Here is a 27,612-nt window from a genome sequence, read left to right on the forward strand (position 1 = left end):
TAATGATGTTGAACTGTGTGTATTCCTGCATGGGAAGATGATACTGATAATACTCGTATGAACTTTCTCATTTAATAGAGCAATTAAAAGGAGCTTATTTAGTCAAGGCACAGGAGAGAGATGAATTTGAAGGTATTATATATTGTAAAAATGGGCAAAAAGGGAATGTACTGGGAGAAAGGGAAAAGAAAGATAGAATGAGCTAAAATGTTTCACATAAGAGTCAAGAAAAAACTTTTGCAATAGAGTGGAAGGGGGGAAGATGAAGGGAAATGAGTGAGCCTTCATCACAAATGGCTCAGAAACAGTCCAGAGAGCTAGGACAGCTATATTTGACTGATTATGGGCTATACTATCCCCAACCAGAGGAAAAGAAAAAAACAAAACACGCAAAAAAACCCAACCCTTCCAAATCTGATGAACACTTTATAAAAATTATCTCTTATGTTTCTCTTTCCCGTAATCCTAATTCCTCATTCCAAAAATTACTAATTTGTAAATGTGTTTGACAAAATATGTATGTGAAATGCTAGCCTGGCTATTCCCTGCTGGGCGGAGGATGGTGGGAAATTTTGTAACCTGGAAATATGCAAATCAATGAAAATAAATTTTTTTAAAAAAAGGAAATGGCTCAGAGAGGAAACAACATACACACTTGATAGGGTATAGAAATCTTTTACCCTAGAGGAAAAGGAGAGGAAAGGGTTGGGAGAAAGGGGACAAGGGAAGAGGAGGGGGAGTGTAGGTGATAGAGAAGAGGGTTGATTGTGGGAGAGGGTAGTCAGATACAACACACTTTTTTTGGTTTTTACAAGATGGTGAGGTTGTAGCCTACCTGGGACCACAAGGCTGGGTAGTTGCTGGGTGTCTGGGGTGGGATATGGGCTTGGGGCCTCCTGGCCCCAGGGCCAATGTTCTGTCCACTGCACCACTTGGCTGCCCCATACCTCACTTTTGAAGAGGGATAGAGTGAAAAAAGAGAGAAAAATAGAATAAATGAAAGTGGGGAGGAATGGATGGAGGGAATTACATTAGCAATAGCATCTGTGGGGGAAAAAAATACGTAACTTCTCTGATGGACTTATGATAAAGAATGGGATCCACCCCAGAGACAGAACTGAACACACAGACTGAAGCACATGTTTTTTAAATTTATTTTTATTTTTTTCTCTTTCTTTCACTTTATTTTTCATGAGGTTTTTTTTATTTTTGTGGGGCAAGGGAAGGATTATGTTTTCTCTTACAAGAAGACTATTTTAGTAATATGTAAATAAATAAAAATGTAAATAAAAAAAGATAATGTTGTCAAGGCTATTTCTTAAATTTCCTAATGAATTAGGAATGTGACCCTTTTTTCTGCCTATAAGATGTTTCTGGGCTTCAGTTTATTAACTGGTTCAGATTTGATTTTAAACCTAGCCATTGTGATTCTTGCTTCAAATCCAACCTGGAATTTCTGTTTCCTGACTTTAAGGACATTACAACATGATATTTTCAGCTCACTATTAAAATAACCAAGATCCTACATTGATGGAATAACTTTAGGAATGTTTATTTCTCAGAAAGGAAAGATGAATGAGACTAAATTCATGCTGAATTTGTATGCTGTGGATAAAGGGCAACTTGTTGGGTGAAATTTGGGAAAAATGGTGAATTCAATAAGGATAGGAAAGCTGATGATACCCAGATCAAGTAACAAAAGTTACTTTGGTTTTCTCTCTCCCCTATCCCCAACCTATTCTGCCTATTTTTCTTCTTTGAAATTCTAGTTATCTTTTAGAAAGTGATAAGATTATAGTCACAAGTTGTTACATTGGCATCTAACAATATGCTTACAGTACTGTAACAAGCCCTATTAGTGTCAGTAACTGAGTATCCATTTTAAAAATACCTGATATTTCATCTAAAAAAGAAAAAAACTTAGGGGAAACATGATTCCTGAAGAGCTATCATGGGGGGAAGGCATTAGATTTTTTTCTGCTTGTTCCAAAAGGAAGAACTAAGAGCAATGATTGGACATTATAAACAACAACTTAAGTTTGATGTTAGTGGTGGTAAAAACTTCCTCACAATTAGAACAAAATCAAAAAAAAGGGAAGTACCTTTCTCAAGCAGCAATATTTCCCCCTTCTCTAGAAATATTCAATCAAAGGCTTGATGTTTACTTGATTGGTGTGTTGTAGAATCTTATTCATGTATATGTGATATTAGTTGGCTTCTAAGGGCATTTTCTAATTTGAGATTCTATGATTAGTACTCTCTTGGAGGTTAATAGGCATGTTGAGTATCTTATTGATGGACCCTGATTTCATATTAGTATGCTTGAAGGACCTTCCCAACATCCTACCAGCACTGCTAATAGAATAATGAGTTGTATTTATGCATATATGTATATAGATGATAATATTGATTTAAGGTTTGCAAAATACTTTTATAAATATCTTATTTTTCCTGCAAACAACTTTAGGAGCTAGGTATTATTATTAAACTCATTTTATAGATGAGGAAATTGAAACATACAAAACTGGTATCTTGGGTAGATTTGAAGTCAAGCCTTCTTGACGCCAAGTCCATCTTTCTCTATCCATTGTGCCATATGACAGCTTCACTATATGAATGCATGATTATTTTGTCTGACATCTTTACCAGCAAAATTCCAGATTATGACAGAAGTTGGATGACTCTTAGGTGGGCCCCAAACCAAGTTGAATAGTGATCAGTTTGCCTGGGGGTGGACTAATGGTAGAGTTTGTAGGTTTCACGGGGCTTGATTTAAAACTAGGATGTACTGGGTGGGGGGAAGGGAAGTGCAATTGGGGGGAAAATTGTAAAATTCAAAAAGAAAAAGCTAGGAAGTACCAAAGAAGCTACATTGAGCTCATCACCTTGTTTTACAAATGAGGAAACTCAAACACACAAAGGGTTAAGTGACTTGCTTGACAGTCCCAAAACTGGTCAGTATCTGGGGCAAGATTTGAACCTTATAGTGGATAAAGCACCGGCCCTGGAGTCAGGAGTACCTGGGTTCAAATCTGTTCTCAGACACTAATAATTACCTATCTGTGTGGCCTTGAGCAAGCCACTTAACCCCATTTGCCTTGCAAAAACCTTAAAAAAAAAAGATTTGAACCTTAGTCTTTCTGAATCTCAGTGCTCTTCTACTTTCTCTTGTAGCTAGTGTAATTTGGAGTAAGTTTTACCTTCAATCCTAGAACTTTCATACAAATTAGAATTTAAATATAAAAATATATTTATTAAGAAACTATTATTTCTAAGTTCACAGTTAATGATATAAAGATATAAAACTTTTTTTTTACCTCAAGGACCTTATAGTTTAATAAGTTGGACAGGACATGTACATATAAGTGTGATTAAAATTAAACTATGATATGGACAGGAAGGAGAGAGCTACCTCACTGTCTATTTTGAGTGAGTATTTATTAATCTTTTTGAAACAGTTACTTCTCCATAGCCCCTTCATGATATTCTTACTTATAAAAACCAAAAGTTAAATAAAATGCTTGATTCAGCAATGTTGATTGTTAAAATATGTAATATCCCTCACTCATAGTCAACCACTTGCCAACAAAAATTAAGGATGATTTTTCCAGTAACAATCATGCGGAAAGAGAATTATCAGCTTGCCACAAGTGATACAAAACCTTGGTCAAGCAACAAACTTCCTGAAAATTAAAGTGGATCAAGTAGAAGTCAATGATACTATGAGCTCACAAGAATTATTAAAACAAAGACAAAAGATAGAAAACGTAAAAGTGTTTCTTAACAAAAATCAACCGACTTGGAAAGTAGATCATGGAGAAAAAAAATCTTAAATTTATTGTACTATTGAAATGGCATAAATACAACAAAAACTACTCAGATCTCTTAGAACCAGAGGGCAACTTAGAAATAGAAAGAATGTACCAGTGGCCTCCAGAAAGAAACCACGAAATGAAAATTCCCAGGATCATAATAGTCAAAATCAAGAACTTCTAGATCAAAGAACAATATTGAATGTGGCCAGAAAGAAACAATTCAAGTATTGAAGAATATTGTCAGGTACACACATAGAGTTGAACAGCTACCACCATGAAGGAATGGAAAACTTGAAATATAGTATTCCAGAAAGGAAAGGATATAGGCTTATAGTCGAGAAGAACCTATACATCAAAAGTGAGTAATATGCTACAGGAGAAAAAATAGATCTTTAATAAAACAGAGAATCTCCTAACATTTTTTTATTGAAAGGCTAAAAGCCGAATAGAAACTTTGAGATTCAAACACAGACATTATAAAAAGCATAAAATGGTAATTATGAATGAACAATGATAATTGGCTAAATTACTTATATTTAAATATGAAAAAATAATGCATATAGTCTCTCTGAACCCCATCATCATTGGGGTCCTAGAGAGAATCAATTTCGACAAGATCTGTGAGTTGGTTCTATTATGTCTTGATGATCTTAAGAGAAAAATGGAAAGGGAGAGTGAGAGTAATCCACAAGATAAGAGGCAGGAGGGAAGCAAAAGGAATGATAAGGCCTGGAAGTAGGGCAAGATCTTGATGGAGAAATGGCTAAATAAATTGTTGGATATGGGATCCTAGAATCATAGATTAAGAGCTAGAAGGATCTTTAGAAGCCATTAGCCCAATTCCCTGAGGAAAGTGAGCACCAGTCAGAGGATTCATTCCATTATAGCAATTCTCCTGTGCATTAGGAAGATAGCATTTGTGTCTCCTAAGGAGAAGAGAGAGGTTCCCATTCATGCCTCCTCTCTCCATGTGCTTGATAGCTTCTGTATCTTTCAATCCATGACCCATCTGTCATCATACTATAAATCCTGGGAAAACTGGGAGAGGCGGTGGTGTGATTGCTGTTTAAGAATTAACCCTGATGGGTTGTGGGAAATCTGGTTGGTGGAGCTGTGAACTCATCTAACCTTTCTGGAGAGAAATTTGGAACTACGCCAAAAGGATAACAAAAATGTGCTTACCCTTTGAACCAGCAACACCACTACTGGGTCTATACCCTGAAGAGATGATGAAAAAGGGCAAAAACATCACTTGTACAAAAATATTCATAGCAGCCCTGTTTGTGGTGACAAAGAATTGGAAATCAAGTAAATGTCCTTCAATTGGGGAATGGCTTAGCAAACAGTGGTATATGTATGTCATGGAACACTATGGTTCTATTAGAAACCAGGAGGGATGGGAATTCAGATAAGCCTGGAAGGATTTGCATGAACTGATGCTGAGTGAGATGAGCAGAACCAGAATAACACTGTACACCCTAACAGCAACATGGGGACAATGATCAACCTTGAAGGACTCGCTCATTCCATCAGTGCAAAGATCAGGGACAATTTTGAGCTGTCTGCAATGGAGAATACCATCTGCATCCAGATCAAGAACCATGGAGTTTGAACAAAGTCCAAGGACTGTTCCTTTAATTTAGGGAAAAAAACCTGATATCTTATTGTCTGATCTTGTTATCTCTTATACTTTATGTTTTTTCCTTAAGGATATGATTTCTCATCACACTCAATTTGGATCAATGTACAACATGGAAACAATGTAAAGAGTGACAAATTGCTTTCTGTGGGGGGAGGAAAGTAAGATTGGAGAAATAATTGTAAAACTCAAAATAAATAAAATCTTTAATTAAAAAAATAATAATTAACCCTGTTGTTCACACCAGAGCTAGCCAGCAGCTTAAACAGGACAACAGTGTTTTAAGAGTTTAACACAACTATGTTAATTTTTTATATATAATCATAATTGGATATTACTGTGGTATAAGTAACAATGTATGTGATGAATGCAGAAGTATGAGGAGGTTTATAAAAACTGGTGGCAACCTAGGAAAACCCTGAACCAAATCCAAAAAAACAATATAGACAAGGACAACAACAATATAAATGGAAAACAAATTGAAACGAAATGCTGTAACCAAGCATGTAGTGAAAGGAAGAGACAAAAAGGCATTTCTTTCTCTTATTTGTGGGGTTGAGGGGATTGTCTTATATGTTACTAGTTTCCTGAACTGTTTTTTTTTTCTTTTTCCCCCCTTTTATTGTAAAGGATGGCTCATGTAGAACAAATTGACAAAGATGACAAAGGATAAGAATATTTGTTGGAGATTGTTGAAAGATAGACATTCTAATGTATTATTGGAGTAGTTATAAATTAGTATAATAATTCTGGAAAGCAGTTTGGAATTAGAGATATAAAATGACTAGAGATTCATTGCTAGTTATGTACCTAGTACAAATAGGTCTAACAAAAAAATGTTTCCATAAAAACCAAAATACTTATATTTGTGAATTTTTATATTTTATATTTATATTTCCATAACACCAAAATATTTATAGCATTTTTAGTGTTAACAAATAAATAGCAAGAATTTTGATTTGAGGGATTGACTCAACAAACTGTGGTAGAAGAGTATAAGGGAATATTATTGTACAGTAAGAAGCAACAGATATGTAGATAAATACACATAGAAAGTCTTATGAACTAATATAGCAACAGCCACAGAATAATTTTAAATGAGTCAGCTATAGTAGCATATAACTGTAGTTTGGTTACTTGGGAGACTAAAGCTGATGTATCTCTTAAGTTTGAGAACTTTGAGCTGCAATAGACTGAGCTGTTAGTGAGCCCCTAAGAGTAGCTACCAGTTTGCCTAAAGGGCAGCAAAATGATCCAGATTTGATGTGGAACAAGTTGAGACTCCTATGAAATAAATAATGGGATGAGGCTTGGTAAATAGTTCTTTACTTCCAGCTTGGGCAAAATAAATCAGTCTTTAAAAATTAAAATTGAAAATGGATCTTGTAAAATTTCAAAGATCAATCTTAGTTACCATGAGAAGAAACTTTTCTCTATTCTTTTGAAGGGATGGGGAAAGAGAACCTGTGGATATGGACCATTGCAAATATCGGATTTTTTTTGGTGTTTTACTAGTTTTTTTCTCTTCTTTATATTTTTTCTTCAAAAAAATCATTATGTGGAATGTCTCTGTGGGGAAGGGGTAGAAGTAGAAAAACAAGGGGAAAATCAAAGTAATGTAAAAACAAAAAATTATTGAAAAGCCTATATTTATAAAAAAAATTAAGAATGACTGTGGAAGGGGGTGGCAGAGGACTTCACTAGGAAATTCAGATGATATAAAACAAAATATCAATACAAATTTATTTTTAAGGAAATAAATGTGATAAGGGCCTTAAAAGAAAGAAGTTAAAAAATCACTGTAGAAGTTTTTATACATGAACTTTGGTGAATAGAAGAAGTCTCATACATCAGTGAGAGCCCAGCTGGGATTATGCAGCACAAAATTTATGAATTAAATTATTACAATTTCATTATTTCCTCCAATAATGATCAGTAGCCCTGGGATCTGAATAGATAATTAGAGTTAGAGCTTATCCATATTTGAAGATTATTTAATGACAAAACGTTAAGAAGTGTGATTGAGGAACTATCCTGGAATTTTGAGAACTATCTGTATGAATGGAGAGAAAGCAACAGATGCAAGAAATGTAGTAGAGGTAGAAAAATTTGGCAGTTGATTAAGTGTATGAGCTAAGTGAAAGCACTACTCCATGCTTTTCATAAAACTGTGCAAATAATTTTATTAACTTACATTGTATTCAAAAAATTAAACATTTATTATAATGAATAAAACAAATTTAAGCATACAATAAAAATACACATAGCTATTTGCTGATTTAAATGCTTTATTATTTTCATATTTGTAACATAAAAATAGTAACCATAATATTGTTAATATGATTGGGGAGTTGCCTTTTTTTTTCAAGTGCAGAATTTCTCAAGTCATGGTATCATTGGTGATAGTTTTACTTTTGTAATTCTTTTTCATTTGTTGTTGTTTAGTTGTTTCAGTCATATCCAATTCTTCGTGAACTTATTTGATGTTTTCTTGGCAAAGATACTGGAGTGGTATGCCGCTTCCTTCTCCAACTCATTTTACAGATGAGGAAACTAAGGCGAACAGGTTGAGTAGGTTCGGACAGCTAATTAAGGGTCTGAGGCTGGATTTGAAGTCAGGTCTTCCTGAGTCCAGGACAGTTCCTCAATTCAGTGTGCCATTGGTTGGCCCTCTTTTTCAGTTTCTAATTCAATATTTTTTTCTTTAAACCAACTGTAGCAGAAAACTCTTGTTTTATACAATGAAATGTTACAAATAAGTAGTAAAATTTGTATCTTTTGGGTAGTTAGGTGGCGTATTGGGCGGCTAGGTGGCGTAGTAGATAAGCACTGGCCTTGGAGTCAGGAGTACCTGGGTTCAAATGCGGTCTCAGACACTTAATAATTACCTAGCTGTGTGGCCTTGGGCAAGCCACTTAACCCCATTTGCCTTGCAAAAATCTAAAAAAACAAAAACAAAATTTTATCTTTTTTTTTTTGACAAAGCATAGAATTCTTTATTCACTCATAGAATATAAAACAATTTTCAGGCTTAAAAGTTTGTATCAAATAATTTCTGTATCATATTCCATATTGGAATGAGTTTTCCAAGTTAATCCTGATTTTATTGACATTGATTTTAACTTTGTTTTCATAATTAAAAATAAAATGGGATTTGTACTGGAAATATCCCGTAATTTTGGCATTTGCTTCGCGTGCCTCCACTTTTCTTTTCCCCTTGATAGTGAGAGGTGGAGGAGTAGTGGAGGGCAGAAGAGGAAGCCCTATAGTTTGAAAAACTTTGCCATACTAAATCTCAAACTGTGGAGGTAGGGTGGGGTACAATATGTGATTTCCATTGTATCACACAAAACAGGGAACTTCCCACATTGCATGACTCATCTCCCATTTCTTGCCGCAGATGTACTCTTCTACAGCCAATATTGCTACAGGTCTGTGAATTTCAGAAGTTTTTTTTCCCCCTAAATGAAATGTCAGTGTACTTGAACATCCATCTTCACTTAGATTCTCCTGAAATATAGAATTACATCAAACATAAATCAGTTGTTGCTTAAAGAAGTATAAGAATGACTATATAGTCAACTCTCAATTCTTAGTACACAAGGAAAAGATACACATAATCCAGAAAAATCATAAAACAATGCCCTTAATAACCTCTAGCATCTAGTGCCCAGAGGATTGAAGGGCATGGGGGAGAGATAGAAAATGAAGATGGAGGAAAAAGGACCTTTTGAGACTTAAAAAGAAACAAAAATAGCCAAGAATTAGGCCCAAATAATATAACCTCAGGGGCATCACATTGGAGAGAGGAGGGAAAAATCATTGTTATTATCTAATTCCCATATTTCCCCAAAAGCCACAATGTTTGACATAACCTTATTCCAGTTAAGAAATTATGGTTAAAGTACCCAAGATACAAAGCAAAAACTGCCTGTGTGGAGTTTATAGATGATGTAAAACTGAGCATATTCATAAATAACCATGATGGGGGAGGGTGGCAACTAGGTGGCGCAGTGGCTAGAGTACTAGCCCTTGGTTCAAATGTGGCCTTAGACACTTAACAATTACCTAACTGTGTGACCTTCCGCAAGTCACTTAACCCCATTGCCTTGCAAAAAACAAACAAACAAACAAACAAATAAATGACCATGATGCAAGATTCTTTTTCCCCCTGAACAAACCTAAATGATTTCATCAGTGTGTATTCCCTTCCCCTGTGGAAGCTTTCTTCACCAATGCACCAATGGGGGCTTGGAAGGGTGTGTCCTTTACAGTAATAAGGAAGTAGGAGTTGGGAAGGATTTAGGAGGAAAATAATGAGTTCTCTTCTGGACATACTGAGTTTAAACTGTCTACTGTACATCCAATTTGAGATGTGTGAAAGACAGTTGAAGTTGTGAGGTTAGAGGTCATCAGAGAGGGCAAGAAAGGTAGATTTGAGAATCATCAGCATAAAGTTGGTAATTAAATCTATGGGAGCTGATGAGATCACCAAGTGAAGTAGTATATATATAGAAAGAAGAGGACTCAGGACAAAACCTTGATGGCAAGGATGCAAAGATGCCACAAAGAATGAGTATTGAGAAAAGGTCATTGGATTTGGCAACTAAGAGATCAGAGTAGTTTCAGTGGAATGCTAAGGTCAGAAATCAAATTGTAAAGAATTAAAGACCCTAGAGTCAGGAAGACCTAAGTTCAAATTCAGCCTCAGACACCTAAAAATTACCTAGCTGTGTGATCTGGTGCAAATCACTTAATCCCATTGCCCTGCCCCCCCCCCCAAAAAAAAATTAAGAAGAAATTGAGAGCAAAATGGAGGCACCTATTGTAAATAACCTTTTCAAGGAGTTTAGCTCAGAGGAAGAAGAGATAGGACAATAGTTAACTGAAATAAAAGGAAGTGAGAATTTGGTGGGGGGAGGGATAGAGGAGATATAGATCACGAGTAGAGGGGTGGACCTTGGTAAGGAGTAAGCCTACTTCAACAAGGGCATAACAGGTGGAGGAGGAGAGTGGAAAAGGGCACTTGAGTGCTAAGAGATAAGGAAGAAGGGAGAAGAGAGAGTTCACAAACTCAGTTCTTCCTCTAAAATTGGAACAAAGTTTAAGTAGGGATAAGTGGAGATTTGAGAAATGATGAAAAAGTTTGGAAAAGTTGTAAAGAGTGGATAATGAGGGAGTTATTTGTGATGTAGTAATGTGGTTATTGAAGTTATGTAATGTTAGTTTTAGAGATTTTCTCCCCCCTTATTCAGCACCATACGTGTAGCAATGGAGATGAAAGTCATAAATGATATAAGTGATCTAAAGCCGAGGCTGGACCTATATAATAGTCAATATAAGAGAGTAGAACAGTGTAGAGTTGAACTGGTTCCCCAAGGAATTGAAATAAAAGGAAAAAAGAAGGGGACCTATGTAAAAGATGTTATGAAGGTAATTTTGGTAGTCCTTGACTATAGAGCGAATGAGAAATTGAGTGTGTGTGTGTGTGCGTGTATATATATATATATATATATATATATATATATATATATATATATATATATATTTATATGTGGGTTTCAAGCCTGGAGGACTGGAGGATGGTTGGACTCTCAATCATAAAAGGAAATCTAGGAAGAGGAGAGGATTGAGGGGGGTGGGGGGAGGATAATGAACTGAGTTTAGACATCAGTGGGACATCTTATATGAGATGTTCATTTGGAAATGTACACCTGGAAGACAATAGAAAGATTACAGCTAGATAAGTAGATTTGAGAATCATTAGCAGAGATGATACTTGAGGAAGTGGTTAGAGCCTCATAGATAGTTGGTCTCTAAGACAGGATTCAAACCCACATCTTCTTGGACTCCAGGTTCTATACTCAAGCACCTATATACTAGATAAACATTGATATTCTTTACTTAATATTTACTTAACTTAATCTTGCTTAATATTTCCCTTCCCTTCTCCCCTTCCTAGAACCACACATCAGAACAATATTCTAGCTAATCAAGTGACATGTCCTGATATTTTCTGTCCCCTAAGCCATTTCTCCTTGTTGGATCTGCTTCTTCTTTTCCTAGGCTCAATACAAATTCCACCCTTTTCCTATGATGACATTATTTGGAACATGTAGCAGCTAAGTAAATCATAGCTTATTTCACATCATTTAAATTTTAACCGCTGGCTGAGACCTGGGAAGTATGGTAGTTTCATTAATAGTACATACTTTATCCATTGGAAGAATAACTTCTGCAACAATTTTACCCATTCTACAGTTATCTTATTGGCTCTGCTTCAGAAGGTAGCCACCAATTTTTTGATCTTGCCTCTAAGTTCTGAAACTTCCATTTGTAGCCTCCAGTTTACAAACTTCAAGTTCACCTTTGTGGATGGTTAATTTGGATATAGAGACAGTAACCTGAGACATCTTCTAAGGTGGCTTATTGTTTTTTCAGATTAACATGGATTCCTGGTTCTTTCTGATTTTGCTCAGCAGTGGCCTGACATGCCTCAGTGCCAGCAATACCACAACAGGTAAGGCTTTACTTTTTTTTGAGCACTCCTGCTTTCATCCATAAAGAAAAGGCATAGTTAACATTAATTTTGGGGACTAAATAAAAAGAATATTTCCCACTCCCTTCACCAATGATCTCTTGTCAGAAAGACCACCTCAATTAAGGAATAAACAGCTGGGCTATTGGTCTTGCTAGGGCTACAATTTTCGAGTAGATGCCATAGCAACCACTGCTTTTTTCCTTGCTTTTGGTGGCTGTATTGCAACCTTAATGTGATATTTCCTTGTGTTTTAGTATTTTCAGTGTCACCTTCTGTAGGCGTTACCTCATCCACATCTATAAGATCAGTTAAAGCATCAACCACAGAATCTGATAAAGGGGAGACTATAAGCTCCAAGGATTTCAGTCCAGACTCTTCGTTGACTTCTCTTCCTATAACACCAACACTCAACCCACCTGTAATTCTGGAACCTACTTATATAGCGACTGTTAATTCATCAGACTCTATTATCAATGTGACTACAAGGACAGAGGTGGCAGAATCTAATGTGACCTCACTTTCTCCAAATGGAACTTGGCTTCCTGATCCTGGGTATACAGATGCCAAGACAGAACCCTGGGAGCAGAATTTTAGCACGGCAGTAACAACACCAGATGCCTTCACCCCTTCAGGTACTGGAAAAGGTCTTTGTTCTCTTTGATACTGGGGATTTATTTATTCTTTTTGTAAACCTTTTCCTTGAATTTTCTTAGTGCAGATACTCTGGCGTTAAAATCAAACTGCATAACAATCAGGTACAATTTTGGGGTATCTGTGATGAAGAATACTATCTGTATCCAGAGACAGAATTGTGAAGTTTGAACAAAGACCAAAGAGTATTACCTTCAATTTAAAAAAAAAAAAACACCATTATCTTATGTAAAAAAAAAAATCAAACTGCATAAGACAATTTAATGAAGACCAAATTAGGAAATATTCAGAATGTCTGCTCAGCATAGAGTCATGAGTGAGAAGGATAAAGAAAGAGGATCCTTAATGTCATCTCAGTCATCCTTCTACTTTGGGCAGGATCTCACTTTAATCAGACCCTAACTAAGCAGAATTGTAATTCTTTTTAAAAAATATTCCCCAAAATTATAGTTTTCACAATTACCTCGGTCATCTATTCTGTACAGTGCTTAACATTTCTCACTGTACAAATGAATTTTCAAATACTCTAAATGTCTCTGATTTGTATTTTCAGTTTGCTAAGGATGTGCCCAATGTTTCTTAGGAATATTTTTTATGTTTCCTAGACCAGGAGCCCCCCCCCCCAAGATTCTCATTTCTTATTCCTTTAGACCTTAGAGCAATGCCATCATGAGAAAACTGTTTGCATTTCCTCCACCAGATCTGTTAGCTCACCGAACACACCAGTGATAGAGAAAACCTGGACTTAGAATCTAGACAGATCTGAATTTGGACAAGAGAGCAGACACTTACTAGTCATGTAACCCTTAGTCACTTAAGCTCTGTCTGCCTCAGTTTCTTTCTCTTTAAAATGAGGATAATAACAGCACCTGACTCCCACAGTTATTTTAAAGCTCAAATCAGCTCATATTTGTAAAGTGGCTTAGTACATTGGCCTGGTCCCTAGCAGCTGCTTAATATTTCCCTTCCCTTCTCCCCCTTCCTAGAACCACCCATCAGAACAGTATTCTAGCTAATCAAGTGACCTGTCCTGATATTTTCTGTCTCCTAAGCCATTTTTCCTTGTTGGATCTGCTCCATTTCTAGTCTTCTTCACTGTAGTGTACTTTACTGCTTCCCACTACAGCTGAAAGCCTTTGCTCTGTTCTCATCACTTAGCAACCTCTCTTCCTTTGAACTTGATGCCATCCAACTATACCAGTCTTTCCTGAACCTTTTTGGTTTTCATATATAAACAGCCTAGTTTCTCCTCCCTAACTCAGTCTATTCATTTTCTCTCCCCCTCCCATTATCCTCAGAAGCTTCATTGTTCACAATATGTACCTAAATAAGTGGGCTTTTTCTGTCTTCATCCTCCTTGACCTCTCTACAGTCATAGGCATGTGGATTGTTCACTTATCCTTGATGACCTCTGTTGATCTAGCCTTGAATGCATGGCTCTTAAGACATTTCTCTCATCGTACTGCTATTCCTACCTTTCTTACCAGCCAGTCTTGCTCTATGCTGACTCTTTCTCCTCTCTTCTATCCCATAAAGGTACAGGTCTCTCTAGGGTCTTTGCTCAGTTACCTTCACTTCTCTACTTTGTCCTTTGCAAAGTTTCCTTCTTCAACAATTCTTCTCTGGATTCCAGCTTCTTTACCATCTTCCCATATATATATAAACACAGAAATGGAAGTTTTTCCTTCCTCACTTGGTCTGTTCTTCTTCTTTATATTTTTCATTCATCCTTATATCATCAATCAGTCTATAAGCAATTATCAAGCATCTGCCAGACACTGTGCTAAGTACTAGAAATAGGAAGACAAAGAGGAAAATCTCCCTCAGGAACTTGTCTTCTGCTGGGGGAGACACCATGTCCATAAATGCGTGTATATAGTGGAATCAAGAAATCATTCTTAGAGAAAGTGTAGTGGAACAGTTTTGAGGGAAATCAGGAATTCTAGAAGGTAGTTGTTTGGAGAAATGAATTTAAGGTGTAGAGATTGAAAATGGAGTATCCATCTCCTGGACTCTCAAGTAAAAGGAACAGCTAGGGCTGATTGGTTGGACAAGAGAGCAGAAAAAATGGAATTATGAATGATAAAGTAGGAGAAGTATTGTGAAGCCAGCTTGTAAAGAGCTTTAAAAATGATTCAGGAGATTATTTAATCCTAAAGACAACTGGGAACCACTCTAGTTTATTGAGTGGGGAAGTGGCATGATCAGACTTGTGTTTTAGGAAAATCACTTTTTCTAAGTTAATGTGAAAAGACAAAGAAATTAATTTCGAGGTTGTTATATGAAGGTCTGATTTGGGATGGTGGCTATATGAGGAGAGAAGGAGACAGATGTGAAAGATGTTGCAGAGGTAGAAATTACAAGCTTTGGCAACTGTTTTGATGTTTAAGGTGTAGGAAAGTGAGAAGTTAAGTTTTATACTAAGGTTGCTTATCCGGGGGACTAGAAGAAAGGCAGCACTCTTGTAAAGAATAAGGAAGGTTAGGGCAGCTAGGTTGGTGCAGTGGATAGAGCACCAGCCTTGGAATCAGGAGGACCTGAGTTCAAATTCAGCCACAGACAATAATTACCTACCTGTGTGACCCTTGATCAAGTCACTTAATCTCATTGCTTTGCAAAAATAAAAAAAAATAAAGAATAAGGGAGGTTACAAAAGGGGTTTGGGGTGGGAAAAGAGAAAGATCATCAGTTCTTTTTTTGGTTATGTTGACTGTGACATGTCTACTAGACATCCATCCAATTTGAAATATCCAATAAGCAGCTAGACATGTGAAACAGGCTTTCAAGAAAAATTCTAGGACTAGATTTGGGAGTCATTTGCATAGAGGTGATAATTAAAATCATAGGAGTTAACAAAATTATCAGAGGAGTGAGAGAGAGAATAGGAGAAAGTTCAGATCAAAGATTTAGGAAACACCCATTGTTAGAAGTTGTAATTGAGACATTGAACCAGCAAAGGAGTCAAAGAAGAAATTGTCAAACATATAGGAAGAAAATCAAGAGAGAGGGTGGTGTGCTCACAGGGGAGTGAGTATCTGAAAGAAGACAGTAGGTAGCAATGTCAAATACTGCAGAGAAATTGAAAAGAATAAGAACTGGGAAAATATCATTAAATATGAAAATTAAGAGATCATTAGCAATTTTGAAGAGAACAATTTCAGTTAAATATAAGGTTGGAAGCCAGAGAGCAAAGTTCTCTCTTCACCACCCTAAAATTACATTACATATTGCTTAAAGAGCATGGGAAAGAGTTGGCTGCTAGAATTAGTTCCTGGATACTCTTTCTGAAATAAGTAAAGGGATTCTTGAAGATCTCTGCTAGAAAGTTAGCATGTGCTCTGGTTTTGAAGCATTTCATCTGTGTCTTACATAAAAACTGCAAACGTTCATTTCCCTTTTCAGAAATAGCTTGTGAGGAAAGTTCCCTGATCTTTCACAAGATTAGATTTAACTTACAGAATATTACCTATGTGGTTCAACTCATAATCATCATACCCTGGGCATGTCAATAACAAATAAATACAGAAACTGTACTAAATTCTTAACTGTTCATGAAGAGTCTTCCCCAGTTTCTCCTCATTGCTGTTTCAGCAGCCAAGTTTCTTCTCCTATTAGTGAAAGTCAGGGCCAAAATAATATCACTTCCTCTTCCTTTAAAAGGATATAATTATAATTAAAGCAAGTCAAGCAATTGAATACTCTCCTTTTGGCAAAAAGAGACCTCCAGTCAGTGTCCAGATAATTAAACTTTTCCTATCATCCCAGTAATGAGCCCTTGTGGAGATATGATCTGGCCACTACTTTTTTTAAAAGTACAACTTATTTTAACATTTCCAAATTCTCTCCTTTCCATGCTCTCCCTGACCCACTGAGAAGCAATATGATGTTAATTATATATGTGAAATCATATGCCATTCATATTTCCATATTATCCATATTGCAAAATATAAATAAATAAATAAATAATAAAGCAAGAAAATTATACTTTATTTTAGACTTAGAGTTCATTGGTCCTCTTTCTCTGGAGATAGGTAGCATTTTTTCATCACATGTCCTTTGTAATTGTCTTGGATCATTATATTAATCAGAGTAACTTTCACAGTTGATCATCATTTCAATATTAGTGTTACTAGGCACAATAATCTCCCAATTCCTCTTCCTTTACTTTGAGTTCAGATAGGCCTTGCCATGTTTTTCTGAATTTCCTTCCTACCACCTTGTTTTTTATTAAAGTGATACTCCATCACACTCATATTCCACATATGCCAAGTTCCATATATGCCAATTTATGAACATCCCTTTGATTTCTAATTCTTTGCCACCACAAAAAGAGCTACTATTAATATATTTGTGCACATAGGTTCTTTTCCTTCTTCTTTGATCTCTTTGGGATACAGATCTAGTAGTACTGCTGGGTCCCAGGAAATATTTAATTTTATAACCCTTTAGACCTTGTTCCAAATTGTTCTCCAGTATGGTTGGACCAATTCGATATTCTGCCTGCCAGTTCACTAGTGTGCCTATTTTCCTTCTTCCTTTCCAGCATTTGTCATTTGAAACAGGTGAGGTGGTACCTCAGTTGTTTTAATTTATGTCTCTCTAATAAGAAGTGATTTAGAGCATTTTTATGTCACCAAAAAATAGTTTTAATTTCTCCTTCCGAAAATTGCCTGTTCATATCATTTGATCATTTATCAATTGGGGAATGCCATTTTTATAATTTTCCTCGATATCCTATGTATTTGAGAAATGAAACCTTTATAAAAGAAATTTTCCCTTGAAACTTTTTGATATTACTTCATTATCTATGGTATCTTTTAGCAAAATATAGTTTTACTCTTTTAATTAGGTCTATTTTTGCTTATCTTTGTCTGAGATCATGACTGCAACCTCCACCTTATTTACTTTGGACTTAACATTAAAGAAGAAACTTGACTATATGCTTTGCCACTGTACCCTTAAAGACCATGGAATCTTTCTACCTGACTTGCAACTGAAATCTCCAATATATGTTATCTCTTCCTATTAAAATGAGCAATTTGAGCAGGGACTATTTTGCTTTTCTATTTGTGTGTACAATGCTTTGTGTATAGTAAGTGTGAGATGAATTACTTTTCATTCATGCTATAGCATGCCTTTGTGCCAGGCTCTTTTTTTTCTAAATTCTTCATCTATTTCTTCATTTTGTCAAGTATAATCTATAGAATATTCTAGTTATATTTTTCTTTTTGTTTCTGCTTCCATTCATCTTGACCCAAATGCTCTCTCCCAGTATTTCCCTTCTCTGGTGCCCAGATTTCTCATTAGGATATCTTCTTATTATACAGTGTTGATACACCTTCCCTTTAATCTCTTTTACTCTTTTTGGCAAACACTTCCAGTTCTAGATTGTGCAATGGGCACCATCCCACAAAGTCCTGAATGCTTGTATTTTCTTGGAAAATTTTATCTACTATCAAGTGAATCTGAATAATCCTGAAAGATTTCAGAATTAGATGTTGAGAGTTGGAAGAAATCTCAGTCATTACCTAATCAAATTCAGACCCAAAATGATTCTCTACTATAAAGCATATGGAACAATGGGCATTCTTTCTGGAGACCTCCAAAAGAAAGGAAACCTTCCTCTCAGGGCAGACCATTCTCTAATAATTAGAAATGTTTTCTTTTTATCAAGCCTAAATTTGTCTCTTTGAAAATTACTCCTCGTCTTTCCCTCTAAAATCAAACAGAACAAGTTTAACCCCTATTCCACAAGATAGCCCTTCAGGTGCTTGGATAGAGAGAGCTATTATATCCTCCCTGCCTTTTTACTTTTTCAGTAATAGAAATTATGGCTAATACTGAAACTTTCCCTTATCCTCCACTATCCTGCTTCAACTTGACTTCCTTCACTTTCAGAAACATCTGCTCCAGGACTCAGACCATTGATTCCCAAGTTACTGTTTACTGGCAGCCATCTTATTAGAATGTATCTATATAACTCACTTCTTTTTTTTTTAGGTTTTTTTTGCAAGGTAAATAGGGTGAAGTGGCTTGCCCAAGGCCACACAGCTAGGTAATTATTAAGTGTCTGAGACCGGATTTGAACCCAGGTACTCCTGACTGCAAGGCCTGTGCTCTATCCATTACACCACCTAGCCACCCCTATAACTCACTTCTAAAAAAGACTAACCAGTAAATGAATTTTATTTTGAGATTGTTTGAAGAACTTGACATACTTCCTTGAGATAGATACACTCTTATGTGTAGAATTTCAAGTCTTCATTGGTTTTTCTGGGCTGTCTAATCAGCAAGCATTATTTGTAAAATGAGCTAGAGTTGGAAATGGTAAACCAAGAAAATTCCAAATAGGGGCACAAAAAAGTCAGATATGACCAAAGAAAAAAGACTGAATAATAACATGTGTCAGGAACTGTGCTGGGGGATACAAAAAAAGGAAAAAGCAGTCCCTGTCCTTAAGAAGCTCACAAAGAGGAAACCTCCATTCATAGTCACCTTTGAAGCCTGGCTAAGATCCAGAGTATCTGAGGAAGTTCTAAGTACGTTTGCTGCATTGTGGGGAAAGCAAAGGAGAGTGCTAGGAGAGAGCCAGGAGCTCATCTTTTCCTTATACCCAGCCCAGCTGAGACCCTTCCCAGAATGCTTGTTTTGTTGGAGAAAGTAGAAAGATGGAAAGACCTCAGAGGAAAGCTATAAAAATGATTCCAGGGTCCAAAAGGGTGATTCAGAGGATGACATTCCACTGCTCTTTATTTCTTCTCAGTTCAGAATGAGGAATGGAAAGAGTAGGAAGTAGATTTGGAGTCATAAGACCAGATTTCAAGACCCAGCTATATTATTAACATCTTGTGACCCAAGACAAATCACTGTCCTTTTCCGAGCCTTAATCTCTTTGACTCTTGGATGGAAGTAGTAATACCCCACACTAGTGGAAATAGCTTACTTCTACTTGTTAAGAAATGGAAAGGGGGATAGAGGATCTGATGAGACAAATCCCTGATGTCATAAAGGAATATCAAGGACCAGCATCTGAATATTCTGCCATTAACTAGAAGTAATATATAACTGAAGATCAAGAAAATACTAATAAATCAGGGGCGGCTAGGTGGCGCAGTGGATAGAGCACTGGCCTTGGAGTCAGGAGTACCTGAGTTCAAATCCGGCCTCAGACACTTAATAATTACCTAGCTGTGTGGCCTTAGGCAAGCCACTTAACCCCATTACCTTGCAAAAACTAAAAAAAAAAAAAAAATACTAATAAATCATCAGGAGGCCCAAAATTGCCATTGCTAAATTTACTGGATCTTTATTCTTAGAGGACAGCCCTTCTTTCCTCTTTCACTATCTCCTAGGATCAGTATATGGATCAAATGATAATGCATGTAAAAGACTTTGTAAACCTGAAGACCTCATACACATGTTGAGGGTTATTGTTAATGAGAACAGGGGGTGGGCAGCTTTCTTTAGTACCAGTTTTTCTACGACTGGTTCTTTTTCACTGTGACCCTGGATCAAATATATTAAATTGTCAGGGAGACTGTAGAAGTGCTACTGGTTTTTATCTGTTTTCATTTTAATAAATGTTTGTATTTTTCACTTATCATACAGGCAATTCTGACTCGGAGAGAAGAGGTGAGAAACTCACCTTGTTTATTGTCACTTCATTTAAGAAGCCAGTTCATTGTGCAGTGGCCTCTTGTATTCCTTTCCTAATCCTTCTTCCCACTCCCTCTCAATCTGTGGTGACCTTTTGCATATGTGATTGCAAGATTTTTAACTTTTAATTTATATTTTCATATTGACTTAACAAGAAATAGAAATCAAAACAAAATTTATTACTGCATAAGACTACTATTCATACTTTTAGAGATTCTAATATCTATTATGTTTCTTAACTTATAAATAAACTACAGAAGGCTACTTTTTATATCTTAGAGATTCCAGGAGCTATTATATATCATAACATAATATTTACAGCTGATTACAGCTTATTTCATGTCATTTTGTTTGCATTATGATAGCTATTATAATGACTTATGGATTAGAAAATACTTTTCTTTTATCCAAGCCTATGAGGGAAGTAACATAACTATAATTACCTCCCATCCCTCCTCCCCCCTTATTTTTTACAATTGAGAAAATTGAATCTCATAATGGAGAAACAACTTGCCTCCAGTCACCCAGTTTAGTAAATTATGAAACCAAAACTTAGAATCTTTCTTCTGTGTTGTGGCTACTTTAGCATATAGATTTAGTACCTTTCATTGATTTGGCACTATGAAGCATTTTTTTCCTTATTGATAAAATTTTCTAAGAAATTTTCATCTTATTTGGAGGGTACAATAGTGCTTAATTTGTGTTGGCAGTTTATCTAATGCCATAATCTCTCATATTGTATTGAACCAGGCATTGGTTATGGATAATTTCTTCTATCTCCATTGTTCAGTTCTATAGAAATTTACAGCTGTTTAGAAGAAAGTAATGAAAAAATATATGCGTTTGTTCATCATGATATTTAAATAGGGACCTGAGATAGGTCCTAGTCCAAGAAAAGGAGATTATAGTTTAATATTCTCTTTCCAAAATTTCATTAAGATCATAACCTCCCTAGATGAAAAGAATGTCCATAATTTTTTCAGATGAGTCCTAATTTTGATATGTATAATAGGACCAGCAATATAAAAATGAATGTTTAATGTTTAAATACAAATGAGAGTAGGAAATCAAACAAGTATAAGCAGTCTTTATCTAGTGTGTCAGCAGTGTCTTGCTCCTCTTTGAACTTAAGCTTTTACTCAATTTGGACAGAAGTCTTTTGGATATCAGATCTATAAACTCCCAATTTCTCAAATTCCAGGATAGTTTTGGGTGACTTCAGATGTAATTCTAATTTTTCCCATAAATGTTGAATTTATATGCATTCAAATCATGGACTTCAATATTCAGTACTCCCTTATTTCTTCTTTATTTATTTACTGGTGAATAGCTTGGTATCTTGAACTGTTTGATAAGGGCAACGAAGTGTATTTGGCCTGTACATTGTGGAGGTTTGTGGATTTAGGCCTAGTTGGAAACATTTCTGTCTGTCAAAGCCAGGGGCCTTTGTGATATTATTTTATTTTTCCTCTCTTTTCCATGTTCTAAAAACAGCAAAATATTTATAGCAGCACTTTTTGTGGTAGCAAAGTTTCTACTAGAAACAAAGTAGATGTGCCGGATTGGGGAATGGTTGAGCAAATTTTGATTCTTGAATGTAATGGAATATTATTGTCCCCTAAAACTCAATAAATATTATAAATGCAGAGTGAAAGGGGTAAGGAACACTCCTATTAGACTCCTTAACATATTCATAGGATATTAGAACTTTCTAGTCCAATCCCCTGATAACTTCTATACAAGAAAACAGACCTAGAGAAGTTAACTGATGCTCTGGATTGCATTTAGTTAGTAGCAGAGCAGGACTAGAACCAAGGCTCTGTATCTCCTTTCCCCACCACTTCCCCTTATCTCTCCTCTCTTTCCCTTCCCTCATCCCTTCCCTAAACTTCTCTCCTCCTATCCCTGTATTCCTTTCCCCCTTTTCCTTTCTCTTCTTTCCTTCTGTCTCTTTTCCTCTCCCCATTTTCTTTTAATGATAGAAGTGTTAAGAGTAAGGAACCATCACTAATTTGCTTTAGTGGTTGCCTAAATGACTGCCTCAGAAGTGATACTGATCCTCAAACCTGATTGTGTGTATGTGTGTGTGTGTGTGTGTGTGTGTATTTGTGTTTTCTTGGTTTCAGATGAGACACCTATCATTGCAGTGATGGTGGCCCTGTCCTCTCTGCTGGTGATAGTGTTTATTATCATTGTTCTGTATATGTTAAGGTAAGAAACTTCAATCTCTCCATCCTGGCTTAATCCAGTTCACTTCAACACAGGTATCTTCATCATCCACGGTGTGCAAGGGTATGTGTGGGTGGGGTGAGGATGCTGGAATGGGAAGCAAAGTTCCCTGTGCTGCTTGCCCTTATGACTGTAGTTGGATGGTAAAAGAGTTAGATGTATCATGGTGATGCAAGTTAGAATGTGGTAATTGTGTAGGAGAGATCAAACAGGCCTGAAGACTGTAGAAGATGGATTACTTCATTTCACCTGCTTTAGTCTTGACTAAGCCCTCTTGGTCTGATGTAATAGAAGGGAGTGTCATTTGCTCCCCAGAACTTGTATGAGAAAAAGAGTGGTGTGGTAAACTGATAAGCCACCTAGCTGGATATGGTCACTATTGTGGTTACACTGAGAGGAGGGGAGAGATAGAGTGCCCATTCAGACTTCCTGGGGAGGGACTGATGAGACAGTCATGCCTGCAAGTCTAAACTTACTCTCTAAAAATGATATATTGTAGGTACCATCCAAGTTTGATTTTTTTCTTAAAACCTGTTTTTCCCCTTGCCAAAGAGGAAAAATGTCATTGGCCTAAGCCTCTGAACATGGGAGAAGTTTGGTGGGTGTTAAGAATGGTGAACTGAACATTGTCATTAAGAAAAACAACCTAATGAGTGGGTGGGAAAACTGGGACTGGTGTTAGGCCTGCATTTCTGCCCAGTTTCTGGGCTCTACCAGACCAATGATAGAACTGGCCTCCTCACCTACTCCCAAATATTATGAATCTTAAAGAGACTGTAGCAATAGAGAGATACTATAAGATTGTTAGCAGTATCACCATGATTTCCAGTGGCATCAGGAATAGGCATGGGAACATGGGATTTTTTAACTCTTGGGTGAAGGATGAAACAATCTGAGATATCCAACATCCAGCTTTGCATCCTTTCCTCTTTTCACAGAGAGGTGTAGGACTACAAAGATTCCCAGCCCCTGTCCCTATAGCCCCCAATGGTAGGTCTATATCCAAGAAATTTTGCTGGGGAGATGGGATAGATCCTTTGGCTAGGTTAGTTTGGAATCCTCTAGGGAGACAAAGAAATTACAAAACTCCTTGTAGTCCTCAAACTACTATGCTTAGGTACTAGGACTGTTTCCTCTGCTCAGTAGAGTTACAGACCTTTGGAAAGGTTCTAGAATCAAATAACCTGATATAGAGGCAGGTTACCTGACCAAAGGCCAGAGTTAAATATCCTGGTTCTGACCCAGGATAGATCTTTCTCCATCTTCTTCTTTTACCCCCAAGAAGTTATGAGGGGCATAAATGGACAATTTGGGTATGTGGGCTTTTCCTAGGGCCATGTGACTCAGTATACATGCAGGGTGGTATGTGATAGGTAGAAGATCCTACAATTTTATCCCCATAGGATATAATATTGTAATGGCAGGAGGGATGTCCTTTTTGATGTCCAAAAAGGCAGTTGGTTCCCTGTACTCACTGAGCAGGGGCTCTTTTTATCTGTTCCTGGACAGATTGAAATGAATTTTATAGAAAATGTACCCAAATCTCAATGACACATTGAGCCTTTTCCCAAAGAGTACCATTAATATTCTTGGATTCTAGATGCCCATTTTTATATGTTTTCCCATTAGGTTCAAGAAGTACAAGCAGGCTGGGAGTCATTCTAATTCCTTTCGCTTGTCCAATGGACGCACTGATGACATGGGTAAGGTAGCTGGTAATGACTTGTCTGTACATGAGATTCACTGACCAAGGAAAATGGGGATCTGGTTACATCCTTATGGGCCAATAATAGCATCAGAATGTCCCCCACACACCTGAGACTGGCCAAAGAACAGCAATCCTGGTCCTTTATGTTGATACTGGGGCTGTCTTGGTCAATGGCAGCAAGCAGCAAGTTATCAGGCAGGGGGCTGGCCTTTTCCAGGCCTTGAGTGACTGACTACTTCCCCCTTGTGCTGCTGCAGAGCCTCAAAGCATGCCACTTCTGGCCAGGTCTCCAAGCACCAATAGGAAATATCCCCCGCTGCCAGTGGACAAGCTGGAAGAGGAGATTAACCGACGCATGGCCGATGATAATAAGCTCTTCCGTGAAGAATTCAATGTGAGCAATTGTTTCCTCTGTGACTGGGTGGGCAAAGACAGTTTGGGTAGTGTGGTTCGAGGAAGTCATTTGGGATTTAGGCTGTAGCCTAAGAATAAGAGATCTGATGATTGACCACCTGTTTCTTTGCACAGAGAAGTTTCTAAAGTGCTGTGGGTGAGAGGAAGAGTTCTAGTTCTCACTTGCCTTCTTGCATTAAGCTAGCTGTAAGACTATAATTCAGTACACTTCCTAGGCAGGAACTGTTAGGTGAGTGCAGAGTGCTAAGTGTATTTGGGACCAAAATAATTAGGGAGTACCTAGTCAAACAGGAGTTAAATGGCAAGCCAAGCTCCCAAGCAGTCAGGTTTGCAGCAACTGCTGGGCCTAGGCTGGAAGGAGCTTTGCTGCCATCTTGTGTCTATAGTTGGTTTAGAAGTTTCAGTGGCCCTGAGCTCAGAAGGAAATATCTTACCCCGCAACTGTATTTGGAATCACAGAATCCTAAACTGGGAAGGGCCTTAAAAATAATTTGCCTGGTTTATGCCTGGTTTAGAATGCCCTCCACAACTCCCCCCGCCCCAATCTTCCATCTTCCGTCTCTGGCAGTGGAGGTTCTACTCTTTTCTAATGCAACCATTCTACTTTTGAACAATTTTCAATGTTAGAAAATTTTCCCAAACCAGAATCTGCTTTCTCCATACCCCGACCTCACAGCTTTGTTCTTTTACTTTCTGTGGACAGGAAAAACAAATTCCATCTTCTTCTGTTGTACACGGTAGCCCTTTATTTAAAGATAACTCATGCATTCTAATGTTGCCATTGGTCAGTGAAGGAGATTTTCATGTTAGACTCTATAGAATGAGAAGAGAGAAGAATCTCCTTTATCTCCTTTCCTGCTGACCTTTGGCTGTTTAGTCTGATTCTTCCTTCCAGGGCCTCATTTTTGGGGACCACTCCCATATATTTTGTAGGGACCCTTTCCTTGGCACCGGTTTTCCAAAGTTTTCCTGTGGCACAATGTAAGAAATCATATCAGAAATCAATTTGAACTGGTAAGGCACTAACTGCTGGGAATAAAATACAAACAGAAAGTCCCTGCCCTCAAATAATTTCCATTCTAATGGGAGAAGAAAACACTTAAAAGAAAGATGCAGAGAAGATGAAAGGAGAGTCTAGGAGCAGAGGTGGAGTCAGGAGAGTCCCCTGGAGAGCAATGAAGACATAGAGGAAGGATCTAGGACAGACTAGCCAGACGCAGGCCATGGAAGAGAGGGTTCTGCCAGTGGGAGGAAGCCCAGGGGTGGAGTAAATTTCTTAAGATTTCTTAAAGTACCTGTTAAGAAAAGATTTCTTAAGTACCTGCTTCTGATAAAAATATTAACAAAACAGGTCCTGTCTTTAGGGATTTTGTAATCTGTGACTGGGACACTGCTAAGTACACAAACAAATCTAATACAAGGAAAATTGATGCAGGAGAATACACTTAACAATGGGGAGACAGGAGTTGGATGAGGAGGGGCATTGGGGAAGGCTTCATGGAGGAAGTTACTATTCCCTACAGCCCAACGCTGGCATTTTTTAAAACCTGATTTCCCTGTCAGATAAATGGGGTCTATGATAAAGACTGTAGATCTGGATGGCAAAGGAAGGAGTTCTGGTGTCTTAATAAGAAAGTTTCTGCCCCTCTTCTATGTTCACCATAAAGCCCATCTATATGTTATAGTCCAGGAAAGAGCCCCCCATCCCCCAATTATAGGACAGATGATACAGTGCGATAGACCTTTAGAAACAACTTGGGTTTGGGGTCTGGGGGGAATGAGAAAAGTACTTCTTGTGCTCAACAGTAATATGGTTGTAGACTATCCAGCTTCTCTCACCCATTTACCATCCAGGATGGCCTACAGAAATTTGTACTGCAAGAATGCTTGCTGATTGTCAGTCATAATTTTGATTAACTGCTCTTATTTTTTCTTATGTCCTCCAGGCTCTCCCAGCCTGTCCTATCCAGGCCACCTGTGAAGCTGCTTCCAAGGAAGAAAACAAGGAGAAAAACAGATATGTGAACATCTTGCCTTGTACGTGCTTCTGGGATTTCTCATAAAACACTCTAGTTGAGAAGTTCCAGAGCACATGGGCCTTCTGAGTCAATACTTTGAGGGTTGAAAAGAAAACAGTATTGAACAGTAAGGGAAGAATTAGGCCTCAGAGCCTAAATTATCAGAACCATTATGGTTCCCAGGGCAGTTTCCTAGGCCCAACCCCTGTCAGAGCTTGCTTCCATCAGTCAAGACTCAATCACTTAACAAACATTTCCTGGGCTGCTGCTCTGTGAAGGACCTGGGCTTGGCTCTGAGGAGAAGATAACACAAATGATTCCAAAATGAACTCAGCCTGTGAAGAGCTTCCAGTAAAAGTAAATGACAATAATCATACTTCTAAGCTCAGGTGCTAAATTACAAGGGCTGCCAAGCCTCCTAATGGGACTTGAAAGGCTTCCATGGAGAGCATGCTCCCCATGGTGTCTTGCCTGACTGTGCATCTTTATTACAAGCAGATTCCTCTGAGCCAAATATAAAGGGAGAAAGAAAGAAAGGTGCCCTGCAGCTCTTGTGCAAGGAAAGAAGGTGGCAAGACCAGAGAAACTATTCTCAATGACTAAAGACAGAAAGAACCATAGATTGGGCTTGATAGACTTAATGATCCCTTTAGGCCAGCAGAGTACTTGTGTCAATGCTGGGACATTTCACTGTGCCCTTGTTACATTGCCCTGCTCCTGGCCCCAAAGATCCATAGACTTCGTGTCAGAGATCAGGATCCTTACTTTGCTATGCTGTGCAGCTCTTAATCCACTTCAAGCTAGTATCTTTTACTGATAAATCAGGAAGGAGAAGCCAAGGAAAGTAGAAGATGGGGCACTAATGAGTGGGTGAGCCTGACCCCAGGGGTGGGAAAGAAAAAATATTCTTCAGGAATCTGAAGGGGACATGGGGCAGAGAA

General features: G+C 37.4%; 1 protein-coding gene across 3 annotated transcripts in view; it reads left to right on the forward strand.

The window, feature by feature from the left end:
- PTPRA (protein tyrosine phosphatase receptor type A) overlaps nt 1-27,612 on the forward strand; it is a 224,164-nt gene that overhangs the window by 174,648 nt on the left and 21,904 nt on the right. For 2 of the 3 annotated variants that reach the window (XM_074230066.1, XM_074230065.1), the window contains 7 exons: nt 11,896-11,974; nt 12,250-12,627; nt 20,255-20,278; nt 22,429-22,513; nt 24,161-24,234; nt 24,497-24,633; nt 26,600-26,690. In XM_074230066.1, the coding sequence (XP_074086167.1) occupies nt 11,896-11,974; nt 12,250-12,627; nt 20,255-20,278; nt 22,429-22,513; nt 24,161-24,234; nt 24,497-24,633; nt 26,600-26,690 (868 nt within the window). The remainder of the gene's footprint in view (nt 1-11,895; nt 11,975-12,249; nt 12,628-20,254; nt 20,279-22,428; nt 22,514-24,160; nt 24,235-24,496; nt 24,634-26,599; nt 26,691-27,612) is intronic. The other variant, XM_074230067.1, reaches the window with a different exon arrangement.

This window comes from Macrotis lagotis, chromosome 3 (assembly GCF_037893015.1).
Source record: "Macrotis lagotis isolate mMagLag1 chromosome 3, bilby.v1.9.chrom.fasta, whole genome shotgun sequence".
Lineage (NCBI taxonomy): Eukaryota > Metazoa > Chordata > Mammalia > Peramelemorphia > Peramelidae > Macrotis > Macrotis lagotis.